A 19,956-nucleotide genomic window follows, 5' to 3' on the forward strand; every position below is an offset into this window, starting at 1 on the left:
TGAGCGTAATTTTTATTCCAAAAACATCTTAATTGAAGGCACATTTGGAAAATACGTCAAAATGATCTAAACCTTTTTTTTACTACTTGTCCTTATAACATTACATATACCTTTAAAATGCTTCACAAAAATTTTACTAGAAGTGTGTAAAACCCCAATTTACTACTTTTAATCCTTCTGGTAGTCAGAATATTTCGAGCGTGGTATTAAATCAACTTTTTTCGACAAAAGTTCTGATAGTTGCTCTTACTGAACTGGAGCCTTCCAAATTCAATGGCGTCCCCAGTTTTTCCCGATTGGCTCCACTTTTCGAGATAGCGGTACTTGAAACTTTGCTTAAATTTTAACTATTTTATTAAAAACTCACCCAGTTTTGAAGATATTTTACTAAAGTTTTGCACAATTTATTTCCATATTAAGTGAGTTTATCTTTCAAAATCTTTTCAATCAAAATTTACAACTTGTACAGTGTAATTTGAACCAAGCTTATTCTTTTGTTTTTTTTTCGATCTAAATGCTTATTCCTCGTCTAACTTTTGAAGCACTTGTTGTAAAGGAATTAGACTTAGAGATTACGAATAGAATCATATATAAAACACAGGTGTGCCGATAAATTAAAAAATTAAACTTTTTGTTTTGAAAGTGTACCTGTTTTTTTAGATTTGCCCCTATACCTTATGGGACATTCAATTATTCCATGTCCCGAAATCCCGGGATTACAGCTTCGGGATACTGAGGCTTTTACTGGTTCATTTACAGAGTGAAAGTGATGTTGACATCGCAAAATTGATTCACGTGCTTAGACATGAAAAACGGGAAAACAGTGCACCAAAATTTGGATACAAAGTGAACTTGAGTCATTTCAAAATCCGCCTGTATAAATGTACTTGCTTAAACATTTTGTAAAAGAACTACGTAAAAACGAAAAATCTGGTAGCAATTAAAAACACAAGGAACTTTTACAGTAGACAGAGCATAAATGATTTATACAATAAATATGTATGTGTAGATATTAAAGAACACTATACAAATATTTAACATTAAATTACGGCTTCCTTCACCAAGCTGCATTATGCTCCGCCTAACACCACATGTGGCGACAATAAATCTGTGAAATTAACTCATTCTTGATTGCTGAAAGCAGCGAGCTTCCCCACATTGAACGATTAGAAAACAATTCGAATTCTAATGTGTTTCTCTAAGGTAGAAGGTTAGAAGACGATTAGAGAAGCTATCGAAAATTATAGCATTCTCTACAATAAGTAGAGTAATAAGTTCTCGATATCGAGAAAAAGGTTAGATATCTATTCGTGTTCTAACGATGAATTTTAATTGGTTTCTAACAGGGACGTGAACCGGTTTTGAACCGAACCGGTTTTGAACCGGAAAACCGCTATTTTCTATTAATTAACTGAACCATTAACCGAACCGAAATTTACCACAAATGTTTGATCCGAACCGAAAACCGAACCACTTTCTATAAAGATTGAAGGTTCGTTTCAACCAATTTTCAATAGATAAATGTACCCACTTTTTTTCTTTTTGGTAAACATGGTAATACCCATCATGTTTGTTTACCATGTGACAATATCAAATGTAAAGGCAACCCATCTCATTTGACAGACACTTGACTCTTAACCTTGCGCGTTGTTGCACTTGACACTTGACACTTAAACTTGTTTTGTTTTTCGAACCGTTGAACCGAACCGATACCCCGGTTCAAAGGCCAAAAAAACCGCTTTGACAAACCAATCCAAAAATGCAAAACGGTTCGAACCGCTGAACCGAACCAAACAAATTTTTCATCCGGTTCACGTCCCTGGTTTCTAATATTTAGTGGTTTTCTCATCATTCTCTAATCGAATTCTAACATGATTTCCGATGCGAGAACTACATTAGAATTCTAATGTAAAATCAGTATATTTTTCTAACGTTAGACTGTGTTTGCTGGGTTATTGCAAAATGCAAAAATTGTGATAAAGTCAAAATTCCGGGATAAGAATTATTCGTATCCTGAAATCCCGCGATTGTTAAAATGCTTCGGTATTGAATGCCTTAATACCTACATATATAGCCACCGGTAATAGTTTACTTCAACCGTAATCACTTTTAAATGAAATGCATGAACCGGCGAATTGCTAATCCAAGAAATTTGCTCAACAAATTGGAGGTCGTTCATCCATTTGCGGGTAAATACATATGTATTAAATGATTTGTATAGCTGTATACTGGTACTCAACATTACCATACTTGACATTGACCTAGCACATTTGCTTTGAATGCGCATTGCTGAGTATGAGGAGCATAATAACAAAAACATTACATCGACCAATAAATTGGGTCTGTGCCATATGGATTTTTTGTTTTAACTACATTGGCACTCTTATGCACCGCGTAAATTTAGTAAACATTTTCATATAAATACACTTAATTATGGCCAGGAAAACTAGACTGAAAATATTTGTATCATGGTAATCATTACTCCCAAATGTATAGGAATTATAAGAAACAAATTGAGTAAAATGCTTCTAAAAAATACTTTTATAATTGGTCTAAGAAATACATACCACGGTTCCGTTCCAAAAACATCGAGGGCATCCGTAAAATGTAATATATAGCAGGGATGTTGCGAATATTTGATTTCGCATTCGTTATGCGAATGATTCGCATCATTTTACACATTCGCATTTGCATCAAATGATACGAATGTTTTGCGAATGCGAATGTGTACATGGGCAGAGAGTCCACTCTAATATTGTTGAAATGGCTCTACATCTGTCTAAGCAGGGTGCGGACAATAACATACTTTTAGCTTCAGGCGCTAAATGGTTAAGAAGTATATCATCAAGAAATAATTTTAGATTCCTCTAGTTAAAGCGAAGGCTCGGATCTAGAGACATTAAAAGATTTGAAATTAAAACTCAATTGAAGGTCTATCTTAAAGAAAAACGAGCTCATCTCGGTGAGAATCTTCCCGATTGGTGGTTCCAAGTAAGCAATTGTTCAGTGCAGCCGGCCTTATATACGAGCCTCTAAGAAATCGCCTCATGGGAGAAAAGGCAGCAAACTGACTTTTTTTTTAAAATATAATATGCCCCTTTTGAACTTTGACTACAAGATTAACACACTGTATCGGATAAGCACTCTTTTAATGTTCTAATAATTTACAAAATCTTTAAGTAATAAAAATGATGACTTAAGTTGATTATAGCTCAGGGCGCTCCAGCAAGCCTCTTTCTCTATAAGTGTAGCTAGATCCGGTATGCCTGTAAAGACTTCAACCACCTCTGTCGGGCACGTGCGCATGACCGCCGTTACGGCCACACAAACCAGAGGGGCTACTCTGTAATGCGATGCGAAAGAGAAATGCAAAATACATCGTAAGTAATACGCTGTGGCGATTGCTTATCGCATCGAATTGCTCTTTCATATCGCATTACAGAGTAGGCCCCCAGGCAGTTCAGCTTACCCAGTGATGTTTCAGGTTTCTTGCTTGGCACTTGGCAACCAGGCCAATACGTTAGTTTAGGGGATATTCACTAAGTTTTACCACGGAGACTTCGGCAATCATAACAGCCCCTCGTGGCTTTGTTGTTAACCGCTGTGAGTCCCAATTGGGTGTCTTATCTATTATTATGCCTAGATATTTCGCCTCTTGTGAGAACTCAATCTTTGCCCAACTCAAACAACACAAAATGCCTCTGCTGTGGTTGAATGGTTGGGGCGGTCGCCTCTCTGCAGCCAATGACAAACCACAGAGTGTATATCTGCAATGAACAAGTTTCCTATAAAATCCACTTGTCGTTCAGAGGCAGCGCAGCGTAAAACTGTAGGCCCATCCATTTGTGTAACAACATGAAGATACATACCACAAATTGGAGGAGCTTGGCCAAACACTTAGCAAAAGTTTAAGCGCCAAAATATTATTATTACACACAATTTAATTAGTCATTCGGTAAAAAAAAACAAAAAAAATATGTATTAGAATGGAACACCGTTGTCATTTGTTAAACAAAATTGATTTGCCTCCACTGCTTTATTAGTTTCTTCACAATATTTTTCTTCAAGAACTTACCTATTAAATAAATGTTATTTGAATAAGACAAAACCGGTCCCATTACCGTTGCGATGCATTTTTTTCCTTGTTTATTTTATATAATTTAAGCAAATATTTTTAAGTTAAATTGTTTATTTTCTTATACAATTCGGGTTGAAGTGAGGAAAGGCAATACTTATACGTACATACATAGTACGCCAATTTAATAGTCGATGCTTTAATTTGAGAAACTTATGAATCTGGTCATCAATTATAACTAAACATTTATGGGTCGATTAGGGTTTGCAACCAACCTTCAGTGTACTGCAAGTGGCTGATGGCAACTGAGTTGTTATATTGGCAACTGAATTTTTGAGGAATTGCAGGGGAAAATTTGACTGAGAAAATTCATTATTTTACCAATTGTTCCAACAGTCTTTTTACACTCAAGGATGGCTGGTTATCAAAATTCTATTATCTTTAACTTTATAGCATTTAACTGCAGTTGCTACTCATAATATAAATTTTCATTCCACTGGCGTTACCCATCGGCGACCCAACTAAAGTGGCATTGCTATACATAATCGACCCATTACTTAGTTTACTCGTTGTTTTTTTTTTTAGATTTTATTTGAATTTATATTAAACCTATTATTCTAAAGCATGCAATCTACCACATTGTATCCTCTTGTATATATGAATGCAAGGTATAAGTCATCTTAAACAAATTCCAATGCTAGCATTAAAGTAATCGTCGGCTGAAAATTATTGGGCTTCAAAGTACACTGAGTTTTCTTTTTTATTCCTGGGAATCTGGTAAAATCGGCTTTATAAAATAAAAAAAGTATTCCCTGTTAACCTAAAACCTACAAAAATTATTGCGCACATTAAGTATTAGTTTTAATTAGTTTTTAATTGTTTTATAAAATTTTTAAATAATTTCACCGTTTTAAAATAATAGCTAGCATTTTATGAATATGCTTTAGTGCAGTCCATTTCACTAATACTACAGTAAAAAATATATATTCTAATACAAGGACAGAAACTTAAAAATATTGTGTAATACAATACATAGAATTTGAAGGATATTCGCCACAATCGAAACGAGTACCAAGAAAATACAGATACAGCTGTGTGCTCCTAATTAAAAACAAACACATGATTTGGATTTTTATGTGAAATATTACTCAAAACAAGGAAACCGAACAAATTTCAAGAAGTGCATTTAGGTTAAGACTGAACACTTCTCAACATTATATAAGTAGTTTTTGTTTAGTTTCCTGGAAGAAATGTATTCACAGCACAGCGTTTTAATGTGTAAACCGTATATAGTTACCTTAATATAGAAATGTCCTATAACATTTTTTTTCTTTAGAGTAATTATAAAAACCAAAGTTACTCAGGTGCGAATTTATTGTAAACACTGGTTTAAAAATACTGAAAACTAATTTAATAATATAGTAGTTATTTTTGAATTATTTCTGGTCTTTGGTGAGTAATGTACTGATTTTTCGTGTAAAACGAAATTTCGAAATAAAATGAGTTAAGACCTTTCTATATCAAGGTGACGATAAGTATTATTCAAATAATGTGCACACAACCGTAATTCAGAACATTTCAAAAACAGGAGTTTCAGCAAACAACCCGTTTTTGACATATGTATGTAAAAAACTAGTTTTATGAACAATATTAAGTCGTTCGATTGCTATATCAGATTTAAAGTTAAAGGCAAAGCCAAAGAGAATTAGATTAATCCGACTTTTTGTTTCAAAATTGTGGCTAATAAACATCACACAAACAATGAAGGAAAGAAAACAGGATGTTAGGAAAAAATAAACGAAAACTTACATTCATAGCCAGTTTCACGAAAGCTATTGAACGGGTGAGTTCGACAAGTGTACAAGCGCAAATAAATTTTTTTTTGTGTTAAAATCAAAAGCCATACAACCAACGTACGGATGCCTAGCCGTTAGCATAGCACAGCTGATTGCAATCGTAAAATGAGGAGAAAACCCGTACATGTCCATGATCTTAACAGCAAAACTGATTTTGGGCTTGTGCGGTTGCCGAACTTACCGATTCAATTTAATTGAAAATTATTATTTTTATTTAACCAATAAAAAAAAAAACAAAAACATTTTTCAATTAAATTGCTCCATGAAACTAGCCATTACAAAGTATGCAAAAACTATTTCATTACATATTTCGGGGAGGGTTTGGTTGGAAAAAAATTAAAATAAAGGATTTTATTTTTTAAAACTACAAACAGATACGTACAGAGTATATTTTCATTATATTTAAGCAACCGTTTTAAAGTTGTTTATCTTAATATGTTAATTAAATGTAAATATGCTCATCGTATGTATTTATTACAAGTTTATTTTATAAATTTAAATAACAAAAATCAGAAGGTTAGTTACATAGTACTTTTTGATACGCATATCATATTTATATTTTACTGTGGTAAGTCTATATTCTATCGCTGCCTGAACATATTTTCAAAAACGCTCCCGCAGAATTTTTCGTATATGTGTTCCCTTTTATTTATTTTTTTTTGCGTTATCATACCTCGAAATCAGTTGCTTAAATAAATTATTTATACTCTGTATCCAAATAAAAATGGAAGGGATAACAGAAAATATGAACAAGGACTATTAAGCGTTTTTCAAACAATATTAAAAACTCCGAAAGTGGATTGATTTGGATCAATTGAACATCAGAGAGATCGCCCGCCGAACGTGTTCATTATTTGTACCGGATGTGGAATTTTCTTGCGTTTCTTCACATCTAACAAAAGCGTTGTGTTTGCGTAACAGGGCCTCAAAGGCTGCCTCATCGAGTTCTGCAGGCTTGATAGTAGATACTTTCTTGTATCTTAGAATGTGCAAATTTGTTAGAATTTTCATATATCCAACTAGCCTTCTATGTACATATATATAGTTATACTTACTTATCGGCTCTGTATTTTTCCTGAATGGCCTGCTGCGCTAGTTTTGTGGCCGCGTTGTGTGTCTTACAAAGGTGTAAAAATACTTCTTTCAGGTCTTCTAGAGAATATGATGTTACCTCTTCCAATTCACGAGTCCAAATCGCATAATCCAACAGGTGTCTCGACAGTGCAAGTGCTGCAGCGGAAATTAACGATGGAAGGAAACGCAAGTATGGGTCAGCTTCCAAAAGTGCTAATTCGCATATGTACTGCGCGTAAAGTGGAATAAGTAGTTTTAGGGGAATACATAAATGGATGGGTAAATTGAGAGTATCATTTACAGATCTATTCTCCAAAGTTTTGTTCGGTGAATAAAGCTCCTACATATTTATACATTCTGTTGCATTCGGAGCACTCTTAAAACCTGCGATATTTTAATGCAATCCCAGGGCTCGAATCGTCACATACGATATCCACGCGTAATCACGTAAAAAACGCATTTTCGGATTATGCAATATGTACGTGAACGTACTCTTTATCCCATTCAGTTTATACGACTGACGTATCACGTAATTTTGTTTCGTCTGGTTTTCGATCCGTAAACGGATGCTTCGATTCGAGCCCAGGGTTACCAATGTAATCAATTGCGGTTAATAGAAATGATAACGATTTTCGGTAACTAAAACATCAGCAAGGAGTAGAATAGACCTGCGAATGGAATAGAGCTTACTTGAGTCAGGTATTTGAGCCTGTCTGTCATGTCCAGCAATACAGCATATGTGTTGATAAAAACATAAGCCGTTGGCGTGCACAAGTCAAAAGCTAAAATTTTTAATATAATCTGTTCCATTCGCAAAACTTGTGCTTTGTTGTAGGTGTCATCAGTGATGAATACGAACTCGCCGACGTCTGGCGGGTAAATTTCCTCGTATTTTCTAAGATTGAACGAGTAGAAAAGTGATAAAATTTATCGACGCATTCGAGACTTCTGATCTTAAACTTACGATGCTATATACATTGCTGCTGTGCCAACCAATTGCAATTTGCTGCGTACTACTGACATTTGGCTAAGGAAGCGGTCAATGTACGATACGGAAAGGTATAGGGTTTCTGTATCCAAATTGTATTCCTCAGACACTTCTACCAGCCAATCAACGAGAATTGTACGCATTGAATGATTAATGTCAGCCTGGCGACGCATATAGTGTGGTTTAGGACGATGTTTCTTCTGTGAGAAATATTGAAATGGATGTAAGTGAAGTTAATATTTTTAATCATAAGCAAGAGCGCCGCACTCAAAATCTTACAACCTTTAGAGCATTTATTAAAAAAAAAAATAAATAAATTTATCCCATTGAAAATTTATAAAATATAAATTAAAATAAATAAATAAATAACTTTTTATGTGCACATACCTACACATATGTACATATCGACCCGTGTTTGCGATTTTATCGTAAGTGTGAAAAGGTAAATTTTACAGGAGCGGTTATTTTAAATTCTCCCTTAAACGGTGTAAAAATTTATTTGGATGTAAATGGACACCGACGACATTATCGACTGATAGCTTTCTAATAGGTCTATTTCGTAATTTAAAGTACAAATTGCGTATCGTCATTCTGCAAAACCGCGTAACTGACATTTGCTGCCGAAAATTGGATTTGCTCACACAAGCTCAATCCTTATCCATTCGTCCTGAAATATACTTGCCAGAAATGCGATTGCTTTACAAAAAAAGAGAACCATTTTGAAATATGAATGCTTTTACTAACTAGAAAATAATTAATGCAACCTCACATACGCGGTTTTGCATATTGTTGATACGCGGCTTTTTACTTTAAACGACGATTTATTTTTTGCATACCTTATTGTATAAAGGTAAAATTGTCCCTACGATATTTTTCCTGAACATGCTGGAAGGTAACTAATCAAAAAATTGGTGCTTGCGATAGTTTTATGTTGCATAATCTGGAAATTTATAAACAAAGGAGTGTGGGTACTTTAAGGATCGTCGTGTGTTTTTAAACCTAGTTATTGGATAAAATTTGCTAAACGAAAACTTATAATCTAGAGATTAAAATCAAAGACTGAAATTTTATAAAAAGGAAAGAAGACTAAAGTGCAAAAGTTTTGATAACTAAAAGATATAAAATCAAAATCTTAAAATTGTAGGAACGCAAAAGTGTAAACAAAGTAAACGATAAAATTCCTTTTGCTTTTTTTTTGTACCATACGTAGTCAAAGGGTCTGACTTCCAAAACGTCGATTGCATTGCATACGTACAAAGATGGCACATTATTCCATAACGCCGAACTACAATTGGCTGAAAATGCATACTTTTTTGAGTTATCGAAACGTAACGCCAGAGTAATCAGCGCATCAGAAACAAAGTTGATGCTTCGTTTGGTTTTGGTCACCATTTGTGTTTTAAAAAAGCGATGTAAAATCGAAAATTCCGAAATGGTGATCCAAGGCGAATTTATATAAGGTGGTGTTACTAGATCAGCTGATTTTGTGTATGTGTTTCGCCTCACGGCTTCTTATGTCAAATGGAAAAATTTTGTTTGAATTTCCACACACACTCTTACAGATTTTGACAGTTTATGCCGCCAAAGCAAAAACAAAATACATGTAAGTTTTTGTTATTGTACTCCTGCTATCACCTTATATAAATTCGCCTTGTGGTGATCATTGTTTTATTAAATATTCAATATCCAATGTATATGGTTGCTATGTTTCGCAACTCTGCCTATACATACGGTTTAAATACTGCAGTAGAACAGTATCCAAAAATTGTATTGGTACGTTTTGGAAGTCAGCCAGCAGTCTGTAATTTTGTAGGACACTAAATGTTGTATTTGTAACCTATTTGGTAGCCGCTACAACAACAACAACCTGTTTGCAACAAAAAATTTTTTTCGCAAATAGGGATATGTAGCTGCAGAGCTAATGCACTTGATACCAGAGCCTTTGCAAGTTTCCTAGTAACCGACCAAACAGTCTTAATGTGTTCCCCAATCCATTGCCTTCCTTGTTTTTCACTTTATCAAGACTTTGCATTTTCAGCAGTAAGTGATTTTTAAATCAAGAGCTAAAAAATATATACATATTTACATACATACATAATTTTTATACTTTACTTATTTTCAAAATTTCATTATCTACTAAAATAACTACTGCTGCACTTGACAGACAAACGTCATAAATGTTGAAGATTCCAATTGTAACGAAAGGCGACATAAATGAATCCGCTAAACTACAGAGGCGTGCTCAATATGAAGAGGAACGCAAAGGCCGTATATTTAATGCAAAGCAGAGATTATTTGGTGTATGTTTTCAAAGTACAATAATAATCAAGCTACTACATATATTTTCTTTATTCAGTTAGATTTGGAGGCTCTGGAACGTCAAATTGCTGAGAAAAAGAAACAAAGACAGGTTGATGCGGAATGTGAAAGCCGCTATGAAGACCAGACACAACGTCAGCAACTTGCCGTTTACGCGAAATCACTGGAAATGGATAAACGGAAGCGTGTGGCCGAAGCAGATCTCAATTACTATCGCTGCCGCTTTCAGCGCAAAGATCAGCGGCGCGAATTCGATTTAAATGACCCGAACTGGATTAAGAAGGCCTTACCTGCGCGTGTAGCAGACGACGACACACGTCTGGGTATTTCCAGTGCCCAAGTTTTTTCCGGCGAAGATCTTGGCCATAGCGAGCGTAAATTACGACAACAAGCTCAACAACGTGCCTGGTTAGATCAGCAAGTCCAAGAACGCAAACAAGCTGAGGAGGCCCGCATTAAAGCCGACTTAGTGATGCAAGAGTCAATAGCCTCACGCGATAAACGTCTCGAGGATATGGCAAACGCAGAACGGAAGATACGCAATCAGATGACTGCAGTCATTTATGATTTCAATTCGCAACTAGCAAAGTCTAAACGGTTCGACCGTGTTCGTTCGAAAAAGGAAAATAGCGAAGATGATCTTGCCGAAATCTATAATATGCTTACTAGTGATATGTTAACTGAAAATCCGGATGTTGCACAGTCGCGTACGCATCCTAATAAGAAAATAGCATTTATGTATCGAGGTATGACCGATGATGAGCTGGTGAGCTTTCGTAAGGAGCAGTTACAACAAAAAATCCTTAACAAGAAGAAGCAAACTGAGCAGCAGCTCATGGACAAACAGTGGGAACAATATGCTCTTAATATGGATCGCGAGTTGATGTTAAAGCAGCTGGAGTTGGAACGAAAACAAAAGCAACTTTTGGATGATCATTTACGCCACAACGCTCGACTTGCAGATGAACAAAGAGTGCAAAATGATATTACAAATAATATTTTAAACAAAAATTACGTATCTAAGGAGTTTTATGATCAGTTTAACAAAACTTCACGTTAAAATGAGGATTATTTGTTCAAACGATTCAAAATTGATCATGAAAATTTGCATCACATTCAGATTGATTTACTACTGGTGTATTTAGAGATAAAATATGACTATTGCTTATGCATTTAAATATACAAAAATGAGTATATCGTAGATATGTAGATGTGCACCATTCGCTCGAGAATCATTATGTATTTCAACCAAGTTAAACACACACATGTATATGATAAATTTCATCTTTTGAGTGGAACAGGAATCAAAAGAGAATATGCTTGCTTCATGCATGACAATGTTTTACGACAGCTGAAGAAATCATCCCTTAATATGTTCTGCAATGGGGAAAAGCCGAAGTGGCGGGAAAGCATTTGAACACAAGAGGGCGAATAGCGAAATTTGTTTATAATGGACAGTTTTTGTTGTATCACTTTGAAATTAGTTCTAACAACACCTCCATTTTATCATTGACATTGCGCCGCACTGAATATTGAACGAGCAAGACAGACAGTGTTGCCATTTTGGTGCTTTTGCAGCTAGATTTAGCTCTTTATTTTTCTATTTAGCTCCGCATGCAAATGGAAAAAGTAAGTCGATTAGTTTCTATCACGTGCGCGGGAGCACACAAACTATCCCTGGCAGTAATTCGAGCTCCGATAAGATAATACGGTATATAAAGCCAAAACGCAAGCATTGATAAAATTATAACTTTTGAAACGCAGTGGAAAAACGAACATTTGTATTCACGGGAACCTACAGATTCCACCATAAACTCTTGGACTTAGGTTAAAGAATTCAAAAATTAATTAGAAGAAAATCCTTTTTCTGAACGCGCGGTTTTTGTTTTTACCTTACTAATTTTACCTTAATGCCTCAAGCTCAAAAAAAATTGTTGAATATAATTGTTATAAGGCCATAAAATAACAAAAACAAATTAAGGAGAGAATGAAATAAAATTTTCCAGAAAAATTTTGCAAAAAATGATTCACTCCCGAATTTTTATGGTCAACTAAAATATTTGAGATTGCAGATTTTAACAGTTTGTTAAGTATTTTTTAGAGAATCGTTAAGCGTGTGCATGTGTTATAAGTAGAGTCCGATCGATTTATCGTACGTCGTTACTGTAAGTGTTGTTACGATTATCCTTGAATTAATCCCTGAATTCCGAAATCCTTCGGGTTCTTTTTACTGGATTGTTAAATTGTTTACGTTATAAAAATACTTTTATCATTAAAAATCTAGTTACTGTTTATTAACAAATTGTATTCAACCCAACACATTTACAGTCAGTAGAAGCTGCATATATTTACTACTATGAATACAACTAAAAAATGTGATTTCAAATGAACTATGTTTTTTAACATTGAATAAGAAAAAGACTATGGAACAAAGTATTGTAATGATATGTGTGAATAGGCGATATACTACTTTTGATACATATTTATATATGTACATAAATAAGTGAATAGATTCTTGAATGATTATTTGCTTTGTAATGTTGTTTTCTTATGTTTTTCTTTTGTTACTACCAAAGTTTATTAAAAACATTTGTTCTTGAATGAATTTATATTCAGGTAGTTTTTTTAAGGAATCTGCATCGGCCAAAAATTGGGAATCGGTCGGACTCTAGTTATTTATAAGTGCTGTAGCAATTCATTTTATAAAATTCGTTGCATTTATTAAAATTACGGAAAATGTAAAAGCAACTTTACGTCAATAAATGCTCAACTTAAAAAAATTAGCTCTTCATTTTAGTTACTATTAGCATTATTTAGCGCTTTTTAGCTCTTTTTTCGACCGATTTAGCTGCAAACGAATTTTTTTTTCTGGCAACACTGAAAACAGAATTAACGAATTCGATGTCAAAAGAAAATAAAGTCAGCTGCTAAGTGGCTCGATTGAGGCACATCTCCTACTCAGCCGCCGCTAAACATTTTCAAGTTTTAGGAAAATTTTTACTTTACCTCACTTTCGAGAAAATATTCCAAAATATTCCTTTGGTATTCCACTACTTCAAAGAAACGTTGACGGTCATTACGAGGTACGAGGTGCCGCCGCTCCCGCTCTTCCTCTTCGATGGTTAAATCAGCGACTTTTTTGTCGTCATTGTCATCATCCAACAATTGCGAATCGGATTGTTGAGTAATGCCAATATGAGAGCGATCAACCGACATCGGTGAAAGCACCTCGGAAACGGACATCGGTGTGGTATCCAAAGCGCATTCATCATTAACACTATTTTCCTTTTTTGAGGATTCACTGAAATAAAAGCAATGATAAAAAATTTAATCAGAAATATTTAGCTATCGGCATTTCCACTACAGTCAGGTATACGTAGCCTGAACGACCCAGATTTATATCTGGCAATGCAACGTTGCATAAGGCTGCTTGGGGAATTTTGGAGCTCTTACAAGCACACATTACCTAAAATCGTTTTTAATGTGACGGCTTTGTTGGACTGTGTAAATATTTTCCTTTTCTGTCTGTGTGATTTCTGTAGATGCAATCGCGGATGTATACGAAGTCGAAGTGGACGAATCAGCGGCTACAAAATGTGGTTGAAAATATTTTTGGACCATATCTGGTTGATCTTCATATACAGAAAATGATTGAAACTGTTCCACTACGGTTTTCTTGACCGCTGCCGCCGCTGCAGTGAATATTGCAGTATTCTCATTGTGTGTGTTTGCATTTCCAACTTCTCGAAACGCCTAGATTAAATAACAAAAATATTTTATGAAGAATGAACTAAAACCGGAATTCAAGTAAATATTTAATAAATTCCACACTGTTTTTTAAATGGGTGAATATCAAAATATGTCCCACGCCTTAAATAAAAGATTTCAACGCATTATATGCTTGTTGGGTAATCTTTTATGTAGGTATTTATCTTGTGTTTTTAGTGCTTATAATGGAAACCCGTTATTAGTGTGTAGATCTCTAAAGTCCTGTTACAGAAAGGTTTAGTATTATTGTAATAAACTGATACTGCTAGAATAGACTCTATTTTCTGGACATTAACCTTTGCATTTTTTGGCAACTGTGAGCGAACTTTTTAATTATTGAATAATGAATCTGCATTACCTCAAAATAAAAACAAAATATATTCCGTCACGCCTGCGCACTTTCTTTTTTAATATTTTCCTTTAAATAGGAAACCACATACATAGGTACTTACCACTTTGCTACCCGCCATACCTCCAGCTGTGTTGCGTCCATGTCCGTTGTTTGTATTTGCGTTTAGCACAGCCAAGTTGCTGCGGCCTGCACCATCAGCTTGCTTTCCTTTTATAGGACCAGCGGCTGCTCCGAGGATAGAAGGCTGTAAGGCATTCACTCTGTTGCTGCCAGTGGCCAAGGTTTTCTCCTTTAATGCTGCAGGCATATGTGGATTTTCCTTCTCGGCATCTTGATGAATATGGAAAGTGGCCATTGCGCAATGTTCCTTTTCCTTTGCACTGTTCTTCGCTCTCTTTTACTCTTATTGGCCGATCCGAAATCTCAAAGTTTCTTTTTTCGCTTCGCGTTTTACGAAGTCTCGTACACCAGCAGATTAATTTAACACGGTTCCACAAAATTAATTAGCCGCTTATCACTTAACTTCCTAAAATTTCTATAAAAAATAGACAGCGCTGTATGTTTATAATTGAAGTTTTTTTCTGATCTTGACGTTTTCAAGTCTGTTTTATTGACTTTAAACTCCTAGCCCGCCACGCCACTTTGGAAATGCAGCTGCTGGATATTTACTCCGGGTAAGCGGTGGCTTATTATTTAAGTTTAACTTGCGGTGCACCTCTTTGCGACCGACCAATATTAATTAACATGCGCGCGTCCGTGAATTTGTCAGTCGCAAACTTAATTCTTTCTTCTCTATTTGTTCATTCGACAGTGAAACTATTTTTGAATTTGTGCGCCGTCGTTGTCAGCTCAGAGCGTCGCTTGAAGATTTTGTAGCTTGTCGCAGTAATTTCGCCGTGAATTTTATCTTTTGTGCACTCCTTCGTAGCAGGGATGCATTTTCATTCTCTTCAATTTTGGCGCTACCTTTGAAAATGGTATGCGTCACCGCTTTCAGTTTGGCGACGGAAGTCTGCATTATGCGCGTCCGGTTCGGTAGTTTTAATTGCGATTCCGATAGAATTTAAGAGTTATTTGTGGATAAATTATTAGAAATTAATGTGGTGGTATAACAAATAACATATTCTTGAATAATTTACTAAAATATTCACATTTAATGCACATTTGTTAATGCATACTGGGCGTAGCAACCGAAATGCTTGTACATATACATACATACGTACATTCATATGTACATACGTATATACGTGTTAGAATTCAAGAATACCGCAAATGGCGCGCTAATTTGACAATCAGTCATTCGCTCCATATGTTTTGTGAAGGAAATCTGCATAGTTTTAACTATGATAATGTTTTTATCATGGTTTTATCTATAATTTGTGTTTCCGATTGAATTAATAATTGTGTTTGTAAGCAGTGCGTTAAAATCGGGGTTCAAGCGCTTATTTATCAATCAGATGTGTGATTCGCTCTATTAAATTGCCAGGCAAAGTTTGTTAAGTGCGCGTCCGGGTTGCAGATGAAACGTGTGTTTCCAAATAAAGTTGTTTTCGAATTAAGTGTGTTAAAAATGTAGCTTTCTAATGGCATATTCAGCAGTAAATGTGTTGGGTATCATACGAAATGCGCCACTATGCAATATATAGATGCCTAACTGGCAGTAAAAGGCGTAATCGCTGTGTAATTTGCGGAATATATGTAGTGTGCGTCCGCTTTTTAAATGTCAGTTGTGTTTGAAATTTGTAGTTTTTAGATTTTGGAAACGATTGTAAAAGCGGTATTTTAATAAGGTATGTAATTATCCTTTTCTGTGACACTTATAATAAACAAGGGTAAACTTTTTTGTGGTATGCAATTATTATAGCATTTTGTTTTTTTTTGGTTGTAGAGTTGATAATGGCCGAACAACATTATAGCCTTTAGTTTATAAGTATTTTCCATCCATGGACTTCGTATTCATGCATAATTTTAACCATGATAAAAATATAGTAAGGTAGAACCGCTGAGAGTCACTTTTAAAATTCTTGACGTTTCCAAACAATTTAATTTTTAAATTTACTCACAAACTCACACACACATTTTCATTTTCAATCTCAAGCAACAACAATTTCGAACAATTTCATTTTTTTATTTTCACATTTATATGATTTTAAAATGTTGGCAAACTTCAGAAAAAAATCATGGCCGACAAATTGAGAGAACGGTTATACCTTGCTATGTTTTTATCATGATTTTAACTACCGTTATCACAAAGAATTGTATACAATTCCGTTGAAAATAACTAAATGTTCATAAGGAATTAATCGACTTTATACGAAAAAGTCTCCGACAAATAATAAAAATGGACTTGCTGTTTAGGTTAAAAAAAAATAAATCGCTGAACCACAGTTCACATTCCTGTGCATTAAGTTGATTAATTTTTCGTATTATGGTTATACGATATAACATGGATAAATAATAAAACGGGTTTTAATTTGAAAATTGTTTTTACCACCCAGTGAACTTTTTTTGTTGAAAATTTCTGACGCTGCAGCAGTCGGAAGCCGACTAATTCCTTATGCTCATATATGTAATTATTTTCTATTGAAAATATAAACGGATACCCACTTGAATGTATAAATTAGTTGAGGAAAACATTTTGCAAATATAATTATTTGGTATATACATATGTATGTAAGTGCATGTCATGTTGTTGTAATATTATACATAAAAATCACCTAAAAACCTACACAATAAAAATCAGGGTCTCTCCGGCACATTGTCATCGGACTATGAAAATCGTACAATACTACAATTTTATTTACCTAATAGACTCGCCTAATTTTTACCAGTTTCGGCTTTATGTATCTGGGGTTTATTCAATATTAATCATTATTTTTTATAAAAGCTAGCTAGTAAAACAACAAACATCAAATACACACATAACTCCATAAAAATTCACCAAATTTTTACCAAAGTTTCAATTTTTATTTTATTTTTTATTTTTGGGTGCAGTTTTATAGACCATTCAGTTTTGATGTGATGAAGTGGAAGTTTCAACTGGCTAGAAAATACAGTTGTTGTTTTTTTTTTGTTAATGGTGCTGGCCATTCTCTTCCATATAATAAATAAATTTCGAACATATGTACAAAGGATGGAAAATAATGCGTGACACTATCAGCAAAAAAAAAATGATTAAAAACGGTATTTTGTAGCCACTTGTCACTTAGACTTAAGCTCTGATCCAGTACTCCGTGGACTTACAGGTTTTTACACTCACTTGCAGGAAGTTACAGGAAAAATGATCCCGTGCTCCAAATTCCCCCAAAATTCTGAAAATGAGAGCGATTTTTGGAGTATAAGTATATATCGACGGCTGAGTGGAAGATCGACCTATCTCTGCAGCCGGCTCCAAAACGCTCTATTTCAGAAAACTTTTCAAGAACGGCTTACTTCAGAATTTTATTGAAAACGGTCTAGCTCAGAATTTGGTTGAAGGACGCCCTATATAGGTTTAGTGCACTAAGCACTATTTGTGTGCCCGACGTATTTATTGAGAAAGTTTAAAACATTTAGAAAATATATGTTTTATCTCATAAAATCTTCAATTTAAAATTTGTTGTAAAAAAATTATATTTTTAGTTGCATTGTATACATTAGTCAGCTATTTAGCCATTAATAGGCCTGATCTCGTACTTATCGGACTAAATCTAAAAAAACTGTCAAATTAAAAAAAGGCGCTAAAACAAGTTAAAAAAATCTGTAAAACCCGGTAAAAAGTTGTATGTTCGGGATTAGACCGAATTTTAGTACAAATGCTGATATCGCTAACGGCTTCGATGTCATATTTCAAGCATATAGGCTGCTGCCAAATCGGATCCAAAACTAACTACATACTTTATAGTAATTATCTCCGACTGATGTAAAATTATGATCCGCACTCAATACAAAATAATTTCTTTCATGGAGAAGGAAATTACCAAAAACGCGCATGTCAATCCTCTACTTTGTACAAGTTATGTATAAGCATATCGTCACCTGTAATGCAAAAAGACGTAACAAACATCGTCGCTGAAATTCAAAAAGTCGTAACTAATAAAAAATTCTAAATTCAGTTTTTGATTGATATGATGGATTTCATCAAATTACAACTCCCACATCATTTAATGAAAAAATTAAAAATTAGTCACGACTTTTTCCATTTCAGTTACGATGTTGTTACGTCGTTTTGCATTTCAGGTGACGATATGTACATATGTATGCATGTACGTATATACATATGTATGTACATATGCACCATGCACCAAGGCGAAATAAACAGGTTAAGTATAAAACAGCTTTCTCGCTTTAATTTCTGATCATCGGCTGCCTTATACTAAACTTCAAGGTAAATTTTCAAATGTGTCAGTGTCAAAATCATTTTACTTCACCTGGTATAATTCCACCCTGTTTATTTATGTACCTATTTGAAATATATGATGCTTTGTAGTTTTTAGAACTATTCCATATATATTAAATACATATATGTTTACCTAGCACATTTTTATTTTGTAGAAGAAAGTTGGTCTCAGAGCGTCGTACGAAGATTTTGTAGTTTGTCGAAATCATTTCGGCGTAGGTTATCTCTTGTACTAACCATGATAAAAATATAGTAAGGTAGAACCGCTGAGAGTCACTTGTAAAATTCTTGACGTTTCCAAACAATTTAATTTTTAAATTTACTCACGAACTCACACACACATTTTCATTTTCTATCTCAAGCAACAACAATTTCGAACAATTTCAATTTTTTATTTTCACTTTTATATGATTTTAAAATGTTGGCAAACTTCAAAAAAAGATCATGGCCGACAAATTGAGAGAACGCTTCTACCTTGCTATGTTTTACTCTACACCCTGTAAATGTATTTTAACAAGACACTTCTTTGACAATTGGATATCTTTGGTTCATTTAATTTTGCAAAGGAAGTCTACGCACATCCCAGTGTTGCCGCTCTATCCATGTTTAGGTACCAAACAGCCTGTCAAACGGTTTCCAAAATACCAAATTTTTTGATGATCAGAATATGAGATTTTATTTCATTTCATATTTTTTGCATTTGTAAATGTCGATTATACGATGGGTATATTTGTTAACTTTTTTATTTGATTTATTTGCATAAAGTAGACCAATTGGGACGCTAATTTCTTAAGTAGCTACACGATCGGCACAACACATGAACTAAGACCCAATTAATTAAAAATTCATTTGGAAAATGTATAAAAATACTTTGTCATGATTTAGGCAAAGTCCAACATATTTCCGATCACAGTATTAGGGTACTAATATACGCAAAAATATTATATCATCTAAATCAATTCAATTTACATATATCAAACACTTCATGTTTAAAAAAAAAACAAATTAAGGTGTTTCCCCCAATATTTTTAGAGTTATTATAAATAGTAGCAAACAATTACAATCAAACAAATCTTAAAGCTAACTTTTGTTGCAAATAATAAATATATTTTGCCCACCAAAGCTTCATGAAATCAACCAAACTAC

The 19,956-nt window shown here is 34.2% G+C and overlaps 2 protein-coding genes across 2 annotated transcripts; one reads left to right on the forward strand and one right to left on the reverse strand.

The window, feature by feature from the left end:
• Positions 1–5,671: 5,671 nt before the first annotated feature.
• CycA (cyclin A) lies at positions 5,672–15,319 on the reverse strand. The gene is made up of 7 exons (XM_017610545.1): positions 14,533–15,319; positions 13,779–14,065; positions 13,319–13,613; positions 7,970–8,193; positions 7,696–7,900; positions 6,987–7,234; positions 5,672–6,910 (listed from the first exon to the last, which is right to left on the reverse strand). Exons 1-7 carry the CDS (start codon positions 14,785–14,787, stop codon positions 6,742–6,744), a joined length of 1,683 nt encoding a protein of 560 aa, XP_017466034.1. The 5' UTR covers positions 14,788–15,319; the 3' UTR covers positions 5,672–6,741.
• On the forward strand, positions 9,890–11,930 carry LOC108358974 (RIB43A-like with coiled-coils protein 2). Its single transcript, XM_017610549.1, has 2 exons — positions 9,890–10,293; positions 10,350–11,930. Exons 1-2 carry the CDS (start codon positions 10,171–10,173, stop codon positions 11,370–11,372), a joined length of 1,146 nt encoding a protein of 381 aa, XP_017466038.1. The 5' UTR covers positions 9,890–10,170; the 3' UTR covers positions 11,373–11,930.
• Positions 15,320–19,956: the final 4,637 nt, after the last annotated feature.

This window comes from Rhagoletis zephyria, unplaced genomic scaffold (genome assembly GCF_001687245.7).
Source record: "Rhagoletis zephyria isolate East Lansing unplaced genomic scaffold, Rhagoletis_zephyria_1.1 Rzeph_scaffold_00318, whole genome shotgun sequence".
Classification (NCBI taxonomy): Eukaryota; Metazoa; Arthropoda; class Insecta; order Diptera; family Tephritidae; genus Rhagoletis; species Rhagoletis zephyria.